At 36.5% G+C, this 13833-nt stretch overlaps 1 protein-coding gene across 8 annotated transcripts in view; it reads left to right on the top strand.

The window, feature by feature from the left end:
• LOC109078504 (inactive ubiquitin carboxyl-terminal hydrolase 54-like) overlaps positions 1-13833 on the top strand; it is a 128899-nt gene that overhangs the window by 24499 nt on the left and 90567 nt on the right. For 5 of the 8 annotated variants that reach the window (XM_042767697.1, XM_042767691.1, XM_042767695.1 and 2 more), the window contains exon 2: positions 12203-12889. In XM_042767697.1, coding sequence (XP_042623631.1) covers positions 12743-12889 — 147 coding nt within the window. In that variant the 5' untranslated portion in view covers positions 12203-12742. Of the gene's footprint in view, positions 1-774; positions 922-9266; positions 9421-12202; positions 12890-13833 lie in introns of all 8 variants that reach the window. The other 3 variants (XM_042767694.1, XM_042767693.1, XM_042767692.1) reach the window with 3 other exon arrangements.

Genomic DNA, 13833 nt, shown 5'->3' with positions numbered 1-13833 from the left:
GTCTTCCAAAAGAGGACACAACTAGAAATCAGTGGTTAAGTTGTATCTACAACACTGTTCCAGAACAGTTAAACTCAAATATTCCGATGTGTGCAACGCATTTTACGGAGTACGAGGACTGTTTCCTGGGAGAGTAACCTACAATGCCGGTGTTCTGACAAATAATGCTGACTCACAGCCTTTAAATACGTTTTCATATTTAAAGGATTTGCCACTGATGATTCAAATGTGAGTTTTGAGCAGTGTAGAGTAGGCTTGTTGTTTGTCGTTTCTCCGATCACAAATGCAGACATGGTTTTATGTTTACGCGGCGTGATGCAAGGCAACGCAATGCGTAAAAAGACAGTATAAGTCATTCTAATCAGTAATTATGTCCCCACTGGATGCAACAAATGCCTCGTTTGTAATGGGTTTCATTGGTTTTGTCTCATCGCACCAGGACATGGCATCACAGTATGGTAAGGTGTGTAACATTTCCGTCACACGCTTGAGGTATTCAGCCAGTTACAACACACTGGATAGCTGGCCAATCAGTGTACACCTTGCTTTTCAGAACAATGAGCTTTTTAAAAAAAATCGATGAGTTTCAGAAACCGGGGGCATAGAGGAGAAACGTTTATGTACAATATGTGGAAAATGATGGGTTTTTTAACCTTAAACCGCATAAACACATTTCATTGCACCAAATACACAAAATAATGTACTTTTTTTTAGCAACGTCATATGACCCCCTTAAAAAGCAGCTCTCCAGTGTGTTCATGCTTTTACGTGCAGATGTCTGACCTCAACAGACTAAACAGAAGAAATGAAACGGACAGGATTTCCACGTCAAAGAAGGCAGAGCCACAGAGCACACCTACCTATTATGGAATCGCCATGGACCAATGACGGTGTTTATGGAGTGAACCAAAGTTTGCTTTGGTAAGCCATTTCGAATTCCCAAAATTAACTCCAAACGACCTTAATTTAGACCTGATTTTAAAATGACACCACACTAGTTCGCTTCGATTTTGCTTTGTATATTGGGACCTTTAGAGATCAAATAATAAACTTTTTACTGGCTAGTTCACCTAAGTTCTGCTTAATTGATTTTTTCCTTTACAATGAACCCACTATGTAGTGTAAATTTAAATATGTAATAATAATAGTGTAAATATGCATTTTTATCCAAAGAAACTTACATTGCATTCAGTAGATTTAATTAGCTATGCTTTACTGTTTCAGCTAAAGAATTGTAGGTGCATTTCTGTGTTTTTACATACAAACTTACAGATGAATTGACAGCATTACCACAGATGAGAAAGTGTTGAGAATAAGAACTTTTAGAGCAAGAAAAATGTGGGGGCCAATAATTCCCAAAAGCTCTTTTGCTATACAAAGGCATAACATTGTTCAGGATGCTTAGGCTCCTTGTGGCATTTAAAAAAAAGACAGTAAAAAAGAAAATTGTTTGGACCAAAACTGTTGGACAAATTATTTTTTCTGGTCTTTTTTCTTGTATCATGCTTTTTTATTTATTATTATTATTATTATTATTATTAGTAGTAGTAGTAGTAGTAGTAATAGTATTAGTCTGAACAGCAAAAACTTAATCAGTTTTTACCAACTTATCCATCGTACACAGTGACAGCTACTCTCATAAAGAGTCATCATTCACATGACATGCTTAATTCATTACCAGTGCTACCTATATGGATGTACTGAATATTGACAACACTGCCAGATTTCATCACTTACAGGCAGTCCTTAAGACTTGGTTTGAATGAAACATTTGCAGCGTGAACAGAGTCTTGGTGTTTCTAGCTCAAATGCATGACTACGGCTTCATTTATCCGCCTTTGAATCCCTCTTGCTCTCATACTTCCAAGTATACACACAGATGGGCACAGTGTGATGGTGGCATTACCGTGTGAATCAGTTCTTAGAACCCTGAGGAGGTTACATCAGAAGAAGAGTGACTTTGTGAGTTGAGGTTGTCACGATTATAGCATTTTGACTTTTATTTATTCATTTAATTTGAATGTTAAGTGCAGGGTGATCACTGTTATCTTGAATAATCAGATCAAATAATCACGATCAGGCGATTATGTAATAATCACAACAGGCCTAGTGTGTGTGTTTATGGAGGATTACTAAAGACTTTGTGTTTGATGTAACTTTTTCTCCTCTGAAAAGCTTTTTTTTTTAACATCTCAGAACTTCTCCTCAGAGAGAAAACTTTCTATGCAAATGAAATGCATCCATTGAGGAGTTTGTCATTCTCAAACTTGTTTTGTCATCATAGCCCCCTACAAATATGATTATCACCAGAGCAGATAATGACTTGGATTAGCTCAGGCTTTTGTTTGGATAAGAATATTCATGGGCAATTTTACACTAATGCCAAACATTACACTCCATCTGTCCTACTTGAGAAAAAACACCAGATTTCCGTCCCGTACTGCACCACAAAGATATCAGAAAGCTCCGTCTGTACCATCAGTGGAATCCACAGCATAAAGACGTCATAACTTTGACTTTCATGACTGCTTCATTGCTTTCTGTGTTTGCAGTGTTCCTGCTTAAACGTGGCTTTCTCCATCTCTCTGGCTCACATTCAGGTCACTCCCTATAACACAGATGGTGCCGAGCCTCATTGATGGATGCTGGAGTATCAGGCGGTTCCGCAGAGCAGAGAGATGCATGTGGAAGTCTTTATTGTACCAGCCGATTGGCAGTTCTTCAGAGCACTGCAGCCTTTTGCAGTAACTCATAGCCGGGCATTTCGTCCTTATTCTCCTACAGCTGTTCTCTTGTCTGATAATAGCTGTAAAGCAGACGCAATGTGTTCTTCAGTTTGCCTGTGGGGGATAGACTTGCAGAAAGAGATGGTTCATGGGAAAATAATTTTTCGGGAGTGAGATAAATTCCTGCTGCTTTTTGCCTATTCAGTGATGTTCAGTTTACGTAGTTTCTACCAGTCACCAGTCATTTTTTGGGGTTACGCAGTATGAATTGGCAAATCAATAAATATAAATATATTTTTAAATGTAGTTAACTGTAACCTCTGTGGTCTTTGATGTTGTTACTCTTCTATGGAGGAAATTTTATAGACTATAAATTTGTTATATTCAGAAATGTTGTTCAGGCTTAGTTTTTCCAAAATAAAAGCTGTTATGAAATATTCTAAGGGAGAATGTTACATTTTATAGAAGGAAATGAGGGTAGAAAATTTGGCAGTTTCTGCTGGCACCTGGCTTATGTTCCAGTCATTGGCTTTAGCGGTGTGCCAATAGTTCATGGTTCAATTTTCATCGTAACAAGCAAAAATACTAGTGATAGACTAATATTATGTACTTTATCGATATTTGTACACATTTCTACTTAATCAGTATTGGTGAAAAAAAGATAGCGATTTAAGACTAATATCCCAAAACAAAATAAATCAGTGCAATAAAACAAAATTTGAAATATGTTGCCATTATTATAATTATTTTATATTGGATTATATTTAATAATCATTATATGAAATGTCTTATATATAATTATAATTATTACAAGCAATAATTATTACAAAAAAATGAAATTATAAGAATTTTAATTAAATTTGAGTTAAATTTGAATTATAATATTAGCATTAATAATAATACCAATACTGTTCATTTTGATTATAATTATAATAATAATATAAATGTAAACTAGTATTATTAGAGTAACAAATGAGACAATTGCAATAGTAACAACTTGGTATTATTATTATTCAATTTGGTATTATTATTATTGTTACTGTTGTAAGAAGAAGACAAATATTCTTTATATCAGTTAACAGACGCATCAACAGTAAAAATGTTATCAGTTAGAAAAAAAAAATATAATGTTCTACAAAATAGAATCCTCTCAGACAAATACATCAACAGGTACAAACACACACACACACACACTGACGTCACACACACTCCTGCTGTGTGCCAGTGTCACCCTGGGTTTTTGTCACTGTTAGATGGACAGAGGAGTGTAATCACACTCTCTGTGGACACAGCGGGGCGAAAGAAAGTGTTAGGAGACTTATACACATACAATCACATACAATGTTTGTATGCACCATCAAACATGCAGGATGTGTGAAATTCCATTCCATTCCAGTTTCAATATCACCTTCTAGTCTGTGAGTTAAGAATAGTCATCTCAAGTAAAGTCTTGTAAACTAGGCTAGTTTTGGGTTGTGTCTATCTGACGCTCTTCATGACTTATAGATACAGTACATACATAATGGTGAGTTGTAAATAGAGTTCAACTGAAAATGATCATGATTTGAGGACCACCTTATTCAACATTTGTATTGATGTTGATGATACTTTCATAAAATATTGTCTTGGCACCATCACCTTCTCTCACCTTCAAAGCCCACATCAGTTCACTTGCCAAAACTGCATTTTTTCTTTCTCTACCACATTGTCTCCACCCTATTCCTAGCTTGAAAGTTGAGTCAAAGTCTTCATAACTTTTTTTGATGCTTGTAAGACTTATAAGTCTTAAGGAGTGCCTGTAAGTGATAAAATCTGGCAGTGTTGTCGATATTCAGTACATCCATGTAGGTAGCAGTGGTAATGAATTAAGCATGTCATGTGAATGATGACTCTTTATGAGTGTAGCTGTCAAAAGTTGGTAACAACTGATTACGTTTTTGCTCTTCAGACTACTACTAGTCAGCTGACCATTGGCCAACATAATAAAGTCCTGGCTTAATATAGCTCTAAACGAAGAGGAAGAATGTCATCACTCTGGATGATTATGTTTGTCTTTTGAGGACAATCTCCATTTGGGATGTTTGGAAGCTGGTTTGGAACCGTCTGTTCTCCTGAGGTTATTTATTCGGTTTGTTTGTGTGTTTGCTAGTGTGTGACTGTAACATGACTCTGAGTAGATCCCATTCCACTTTAGGCTTTTTGTGTCCTTGTATCCTGGAGTCCCTTCGTGGTGGAACATGATGTGTATCTACTAAACAGCACTTTTCTATCCTATTGTGTGCCGTTAGAACGTGATTATTATGTGAGCAGTTCCAAAATTAGTTTTTTTGTTTTTCTCTGTCTGTTCTGTAAAATTGACTTAGCCAAAAGTCCTCACTATTCTCTTTAGATTCCCTCTATCATCACTTGTTTTTTTGGTGTCCTCTTTGAAGTTCCTGGTCCTGAGGGGACACGGGGGTGCTCCGTTATTTAATGTATCTGCTTTCACGTCGTGTCTCTGAAGGAGACGAGAAGGAAAGTCCGTGCTAATTTTTCTTTCCCTGGAGAAGCAGAACAGTCGAAATAGTTGTGCTTGGATGGTAAGAGGTGACCGCAAGTTTAATCCCGCCCCTCCGCTGTCACAGGGGGATGGTTGCTTAAATGGGATTCGCAGCGTGAGCCACTGATTACATGAAAATATTAACGCCACGCTAATACAATTAAACGTCCGGGCTTTAAAGCCCCACCAGCAGATGTTTGAGCTATTTTTCCTTTGGTTTGCTGCCATAATGAGTAGTGTTGTCAAAATTACTGATATTGGTACCAGGCGGTATTGAAATTTAAAAAATGTGACGATACCAATAATGGCCAATCAGAGGTGTTTAAGAATCCACTCAACAGCTCTCAAAATGCTAGTGGGAAATGCTGGTAACGTTACAATTTTTAAATCTCAGTGCCGACAATTAACAACATTAATAATTAAGTAAACAGGAAGAATATTTTATGATTAGACAGAAAAAGAGGAGAAAACAGCAAAATTGTGAAGAAAAAGACTAGAGCTCGTGTTTGCTCTTGGCGTGTGTGCCTATCCCCTGAAGCACACTTTACCACAACAAAATTGAATCGAATGACAACAAAGCCTTTAAAAAGGTCCCTTGAAATAAAACGGCTTCACTGGCTTCTAAACTCCTCAGTGCTGGCGGCGCTCACACTGATCTAGGTTTACCCGCCGGCCACTCTCGCCCACGCCTCCTCTGCGGATCAGAGATCCCTCTGGCTCCGTAACGAGTGGAGGAGAGGAAAGGCCTGTCTGTGCAATCCAACAGTTTCTTCCAGCAGTCTACCAGTGTTTCCTTAGCAGGGCACAACAGTAATGATGGACCACTGGTCTGTGGTCAGTATGAGAGAGTTGTGGGCCAGTTGGTGAAATTGCCAACAGCCCTATAGGACCAGTGCTGAAATTTCACTATATTTTTTATTGAATGTGTGTTTATAAGCCTTGCAAATGTTTTGTCATATATGGAACATTAAATTCACAAATAATGCTGATTTGAACTTGTCACTTTGGTAATGTTGTCTAGCTGCCTAGAATAGATGAGGTGAAATTTTGGTTTAGTTTAGTTTAGAGCTTTATTAATCCCCATGGGGCACTTAATTCAGACAGTCATGGTACTTCACATGTACAGACAACACTTAATACACATACATACAAATACTCAAAATACATGAAATATATATAATAGTAAAAATCATAAACAAAGTAAATAATACAAATCAATTATATTTGTTACATAAACAAATCGCATAAGGCACAAAAATACATTTAGAACTGTTTGTGGAAAACCTGATTGTCCTTAAACGTCGCCCAAGGGGCATCAACTCAAAATAAGAATACAAAGGGTTTTTACTATTTGTGAATAAGTTTGGTCACAAAGATTATTTTTACAAAAAAGTATAAATGCTATAAATTCTTTGTGGTGAGTCCAGTGAAAATGTTGACAGTGCAGATTGTGACTAAATTCTGACTCAGTTGGGCAAGCAGAAAAAAATCCTTATTGTTGATCCATGAGCAGTAACCGACATTGGATTATATTGTACTGGATTCAGCCTGACAGTTCCACAGCGTATCTCTCATGCTGCGTCTGGCGAGCTGCAGTCACGCAATCCCTATCAGCGGGAGGAGGAGAGAGGTGCGAGGTTACACGGCAGCTACATGCAGACAGATGTCAGTCTCTCTGCAGGCTCCAGGCATCAGAAGGGCTGCTTCCGGCTGTCGTGCAGCACTCAAGCTCAGGAAATGCTTCAGTCCTTGGTCTAATGATTCAGTTTCCACTGATTGCACCCATCTACAAAGAGATTTTTTATCTCTCATTTGTTACACCTTTACTTTAGTGCTAGCTAAAGAAATGATTCCTCGTGCCTGAGATGATGACTTGTGCTTTTTCTCCATTTAGTTCAGTCAGGGATTGGTTGTGGAATGGGCTTCCATTTTCTCTGGAATGGAAAGACAGAATCATTGATCATTTAGCAGCAGGGTTGAAGACACCTGTAGAGAGACTGAGTTACATCTTCACGTTGTGGAAACATGATATTGGTTGCACCGAAGAGAAGAGCTAGTTCATATTATTTTCATATTTATTTAAATTCATATTTTAAATGTAGTGTGTATTGTAATTTCATGTGTCAGCTCATTAAACCTCACTAAAATTTACATTTACGATAAACAATTTTTATTTGCAACATTTATGGCTTTGGCTAATATTTTGAATAGCCTTTTATTTTAATTATAGTTTGTTTTAGTAATATTGTTATTTGTATTTTTTTATATAGTTTATTTTTAAACTATATATAACTATAATTTATTTTTAATTTATATTTATTTCACTTTTAGTTTTAGTTTTAGTCATATTGTACTTCAACTTAATCTTTTTTATTAAATTTTGGTTGCCAGGGCAGTTTCTTTTTAGTTTTAGTTGTCATGTAATATTTCTTTAATTAATTAACAAAAATGGTTTAATAATGTCGTTTTAGTTAACTATAACAACTCACTGGGAGTCTGTTATAAGTCTTTGAGCTAATGACTCAACCGATTCAGTCTGATTTGTAAAATAATTGTTCAGACTGGTTTTGTGAATCATTTCAACCGATTGATTCAAAAAAAGTTTACTAAAAAGAATAATTTATTTATAAGTTGAACATCACTGCTAAAAACCTCAAAGACTCTTTATCTGTTTGGAATGACTGAATTGGAAGCTCTATAACTATAAATGCACTAAATGTTGATTCTGATGGAGGTGAAGGTTTAAGTCAGTTTCTAGAATGAGAGTGTAAATGGTGTGGTGCCCCTTAGGGCTCCTGAGAGTGTTTGTGGATGAGTGAGTCTGGTCTCTAGTGGCAGCACTATAAAGGCTTTGTTAATGGCTGTGGCTTTTGTGAGAGTCTGCAGTGCTGCACTCCTACATTGTGTCATCCTGACAAAGACTGGGAATCAGACAGGTTCTCTTCCTTGAATTTTTCCTGCAGTGGCTCCTCTGTTGTTTTTTTATGGGTCATTTTAAAGTATCAAAGTATCATGGTTTCCAAAAGTAAAAACAAAAATATTAAGCAATATTAAGATACAACATTGATAATAATAAAAAAAAAAAAATGTTTCTTGAGGATTGTGTGACACTGACGACTGGAGAAATTACTGTGGAATGTTCAGATTTTTTGCTGTTATAGGAAAAAATAAAATTTTAAAATAGATAAAAAAAAGGCAATTTAAAAAAAATATTTCAGTTTTTACTGTATTTTTGGTCACATAAATGCAGCCTTGGTGAGCATAAGAAACTTCTTTCAGAAATTAATAAAAAAAAAAAAAAAAAAAATCTTACAGACGCAAAATGGTAATATGTTCTAACTTTTGCCTCAACTGACAATTTGCCATCACAAGTTTATCTAGGTTTTTCCTTCTTTCTCTCTCTTTATATTTTCCAGATCTCTATTTGCCTGTACTGTGTGGAGTTTTTCTTAGAGTAATAAAAATAAGGAACACAATCATATTGTTCATCTGTGTTTTGTACAGTTTTACAGAGAGTATATAATGTCAAGTTTGTCTCAAATATGCAAGACAAAAATGCAAAATCCATTCTCTTGGAAATAAAAATAAATATTTTTTTAAATAAAATAAAAAAAGCATGAATAATACAGTTTCATGGTCATTAAGAAATATTGACACCTGGTACATTTTCTCAGTTTTCTCAATTGGCAAGTGTGAAAAACAAGTTAATTTTGGAACCTGATTGTATTTCATGTTAAACGGTTTCACATTTCAAATGAATAAAACTAATTATAGAGTTTGATGTTATTATGAGTCACTGACGCTCTTTCTGCATGGGTTTCACTGCTGTACTGTAAGGAAACCTGATGAAAATATTTCTCAACCCTGTATATCACACAGTCCTGTTTGCTCTGCAAAAAATACAATCCTGGGACGTTTATATGGAGGCCCAGTAGAGGTGAAGATCAGGGATCCTGAGAGGTTGCATGCTAATCCATCTCTCTCCCTGTCTCTCTTTGTAGAATCCCAGTGCCCTCTGTGCGGTTGCCAAGGTATCTCCACGACTGCGGATCCTGGCAGTGTGGCACTGGAACTGTGCCATTTAACGGAATTAAAAGGGGATTTAGGAAGATGCGTGTGTGTTTGGGGGGGATTGGTGGCCAGCAGAACTGGGAGGTATGGAGGCGGGGCTTTGCGGTCGCCGCACAGTGCACCAGAGTGTTACATAACGTGTTTACTAACACACTAGCTAGGAGGCGATTACATCGCATAGTTCATCCTGACCTGGTCTGATTGATAGCTACTCTCGATTGGTTCCCGAGCGTCTGATTGTTGCTGGGTTAATGAGATGGCCCTATCCATCCGGCTCCAGAGGACGGTGCCTTTTCAGAGCTGTTGGTCTTGTGTATGTGAGTTATTAGATGCCATATTGGGCTAAGCTTATTTGGATAATCAGCGAGGCCCTTTCCTCTCTCTCTCATTAGTTCACTCTCTCTCTCTTTGTCCCTCTCTCAGTAATTGTTGGCTGTGTTGTGCTGTGCTCTGCAGAGCATTATGTAAATGCATAAACCCTCTGGTGCAATGGTTGGACAGTGCCAGCTAGTGTATGACAGTATCGGCCGGGGCATTGACCGGCACAGGGGTTGGGGTGGGGGTGGACTGCGCTGTTGTCATGGCAGCCCGTGACTCACAATTGTACCATGTAGTATTCAGATCACATGACCCCATCTCTGAATAATTCCTTCAGTTACCTCAGCAGTGCCGCCCACTGAGAATGAGTGTCCACACCTGTTTTATGCAAAACAAGAAGCACATACATGCATGTAAAGCAGCATGTCATGCTTTATTATACACTCTTAATACCTTAAAAAATAATCCATTTTTTTCAGGTAGTAAATAGATTTAATCAAAATGAACAGCAATACCATAAAATGCATATTGTGGACTCCAACTAGCATTGGCACGTTGCTAACATTTTCATTTGTTAAATAAATTATGACAAAGTTAGCAACGTGCACATGATATTTGGATTCCATACATGAAAAATTATTTTTAAAAAATATATATATTTTTAAATACTTAAAAATATTCTAAAAATACAGATTTTTAAATACTTAAAAATATTCAAATACCTTTTAAATTTTGTGTAGTTGTGTAGTTATAACAGGAATAAAAAATATAGATGACTCTTTCTTCATTAAAACATCAGTTTGTGGATCATTATATTTTTTATATTACTTTGTACAGATATATCGAATATTTTCAAATACTTAAAATGTAACATTTAAATAAGTTTAAACAACTTGAGTATTTATGTTTTCCTCATAATAGTTTTTTTTTATTCTGCTGTATTCTAATACATTTAGGGACTTTAGCATGAATTTAATTAGTTTAATTTGCTTTTAATTTATTACTCTTAATAATCTGAATTGAAAATATAGATGACTTTCTTAATCAAAACGTCACTTTGTGGCTCTGGAATATTTGATTCAAATATTTTAAAAAAAAAAAATACAGGAATTCAAGTATCTATTTGATTGTGTTGGCAAACACTTATTGTTTTGCAGTAATTTGTGCTGAAATTGTTCAGCTTAATTCATTAAATTACTAATGTGACTGAACCGATCGACAGGCAACCATGAACATCCCTAGCTTACACAGAGCTGACCCTGATTAAGAAGAGCAGGAAAAATGTTTTTCCGTGACCCCACATAACACCTGCGTCACGTCTGTCACACTCACTGTTCTTCCACACCAGAACATCCCTCTTCTTGCCTCTGCCTCAGGAGAACAGGGCACACTGTGGGGCCTTGCTCTGGTTCTGGCTGGACCATGTGGACAGAGCGTGTGTTTTGTGTGTGAATGTGGGCATGTATTATGTAGTAGTGGGAATAGGACATTTGCTCAGCATGCCACTGCCTCCATCCTGGCAGGAGACCTCTTTCCTCTCCCGCATCCCTCCCTCTTTAACTTCCTCTCTCACTCACATTTTCCAAGTTGAAAAAGTGAAAGGGTAAGGGGATGAAAAAAATGATGGTCCAGATTAGTTAAACAGTGGAGATTTTGCATGTGTACCATAGGTGGTGTATTTGCATGGCAGTCAGTGTGCAGGACTGCTTTTATGTACATGTGTGAGGAGTAAAAACACAAAGTCATGTGAAAATAGGTAGTTGACATAAAATAGCTGTAAGGTTTTTCTTATTTCTATTTTGTTCAGCATAAAGGTTGTAAGTTTAAATTTACTTGTGCATAAGAAAATAGTTTTTTCCTTTTAAACTTTTGAGTTATCATTTTTTTATTCAAATTGTAAATTAATTTTGAATGGTGCTGAATTTCGAATTTTTAAAGCATTTGTAATAATTAATTATAAAAATGCTACATTAATATAGAATTCAACTGATGTGTGTCCTTACAAGTGTTTGTACAGTATATTGGTTATTTCATAGTAGTTTCAATTGTGGCATCTCCAAACATATTTTACAGTTCACTTAAGAAATTAATAATTTTATTCAGCAAGGACACATTAAATTGTTCAAAAGCGACAGTAAAGACATTATAATGTTACAAAAAAATGCTTTTCTTTTTAACTTTCTTTTAATAAAAGAATCCTGAAGAACAAGTATCATGGTTCTACAAATATACAGGTCTTATTTTGTGCTATACCATTTTCAACTGTGATAATAAGAAATGTTTCTTGATTATCAAATCAGCATGTTAGAATGATTTCTAAAGGATCATGTGGCAGACTAGAGTAATGGCTGCTGAAACGCAGCTTTCGCAGGAATAAATTACACTACATTTAAAAGTATATCAACATAGAAAATGGTTATTTTACATTGTAAACTAAATTTTAAATTGGTTATATTAAATTTAATATTTCATAATTTTCACAAAAACAGACTTGTTGTTTGAAAAATTAAAGGAATGAATGTAAGTTATTATTATTATTTATTTTCAGATCAGCTGGGCTAAGAGAGAACATATTGAGAAGGCTGAGAGGTGAAGAGTAGTCGGCGGACAGAAAGTGGACATGGCAACGTGAGGACAGTGTCTTGGATCACAGCCACACTTACTATAACAAACCCTGCAACAGTCACACAGCTGGTTTTAACCAGGCCAGTCATTACGTTTGACCCCATTTTACCATCTCAGGTGTGGGAAGCAATTTAGTCGCGACAGACAGACATTACTGAGATTCTCCCGCTTCCCTCGAGAGAAAACATCACTTTTATATTCACACCTGTGACCAAACTCCAGCAGATTCCTTCATTATATTTTTTGTTTCGTAATCACTGACCAAACCCTCTTTCATGGGAGTAACATAGAGACCAGCCCAGCACAGACACTATCTGCTCTATTTCTCTCTTGCATTTACACACACACACACACACACTCATCTGCACCGTGTTCAGGATGCCCTCCTCCTCCAGCGTGAGTAGCTGGGGAAGGACGCGGCTCTTGTGGTGATTGGAGTGGGGAGCGGAGCAGATCTGGACCCATGTCGTGGAAGCGGAACTACTTTGCTTCAGGCAGCAGTGGGCTGCAGGGGATGTTAAACCCACGCACCATGACCTCCATCGCTCCCAGCAAAGGCCTGAGCAATGAGCCGGGTCAGAACAGCTGCTTCCTGAACAGCGCACTGCAGGTAGGTCTGAAATTTTGCTACATATCAGTATTATGTTTATGCATTGTACTTTAAAGGTGCTGTGTACACAGGCTTCAAATTTATGCCAGGTGGCAAACGCAAGTAAAAATTGGCTTTGAGGAGTAAACAAAACTGTTGGCCTGTAGCTTTATTATAAACTGCAGCATAATAAAAGCAGAGTTCCTGTGGTACATAACCTGGAAATGGAAATGTCAGGCAGTTTTTATAATACTTGATTTCCAGGACCTAAAAAAGGGGAAAAGTTACTTGAAATAATTTCTATAGTGAATTTATATATTTTTTAAATTGTGAAATTATTTCCAAAAATATTTTAATTGCGCTACAGTATATGCTGGTTTAAAAAACACCCGTTGCTGGGTTATTTGGCAACCCAGTGCTTAGTAAATATTGGACAGAACACATGCCGAGTTATTTTGACTCAGCTGGTTGGGTTAAATGTTTTTACCAAACATGCTGGATTGTTTTATTTAACTCAACTATTAATTAAAAACTACTATATTGCTATATTACTATATTACTATATATAAAATATAACATTTAAAAGTCACATTTTAATTCCAGTTTTTTCAACTGTTCTCTATTATCGTTTTTAACCAAAATAGTGCTGATTCTTGTGCTGGTGTGTCACCGAAATCTGAGCCAGTGATGGGCTACTGTTCGGCGGGGGAACTGCGAACCTCAGACCACTGCCTCGCGTTTCACTCTGAACTGAAAGATGCTGTGAATGACTCCATAACCTGCCCATAAACAAACAGTATTGAGATTAGAAAACATATTTTAACATCAAAATAAATTAAATTCAGTACTATAATGAATAAAATCAATTTATGTTATGGAAGGCAAAAGGCGTTTCATTATGCGAAATGACCGCTGCTGACGCATTTAGCTGTCTGACATCTGGTCACTGTATGATGTGTTGCATA

Source organism: Cyprinus carpio, chromosome A12, assembly GCF_018340385.1.
Source record: "Cyprinus carpio isolate SPL01 chromosome A12, ASM1834038v1, whole genome shotgun sequence".
In the NCBI taxonomy this organism is placed as follows: Eukaryota; Metazoa; Chordata; class Actinopteri; order Cypriniformes; family Cyprinidae; genus Cyprinus; species Cyprinus carpio.
Note: the sequence above shows the minus strand (reverse complement) of the source record. Positions and strands in the feature narration are given on the sequence as shown.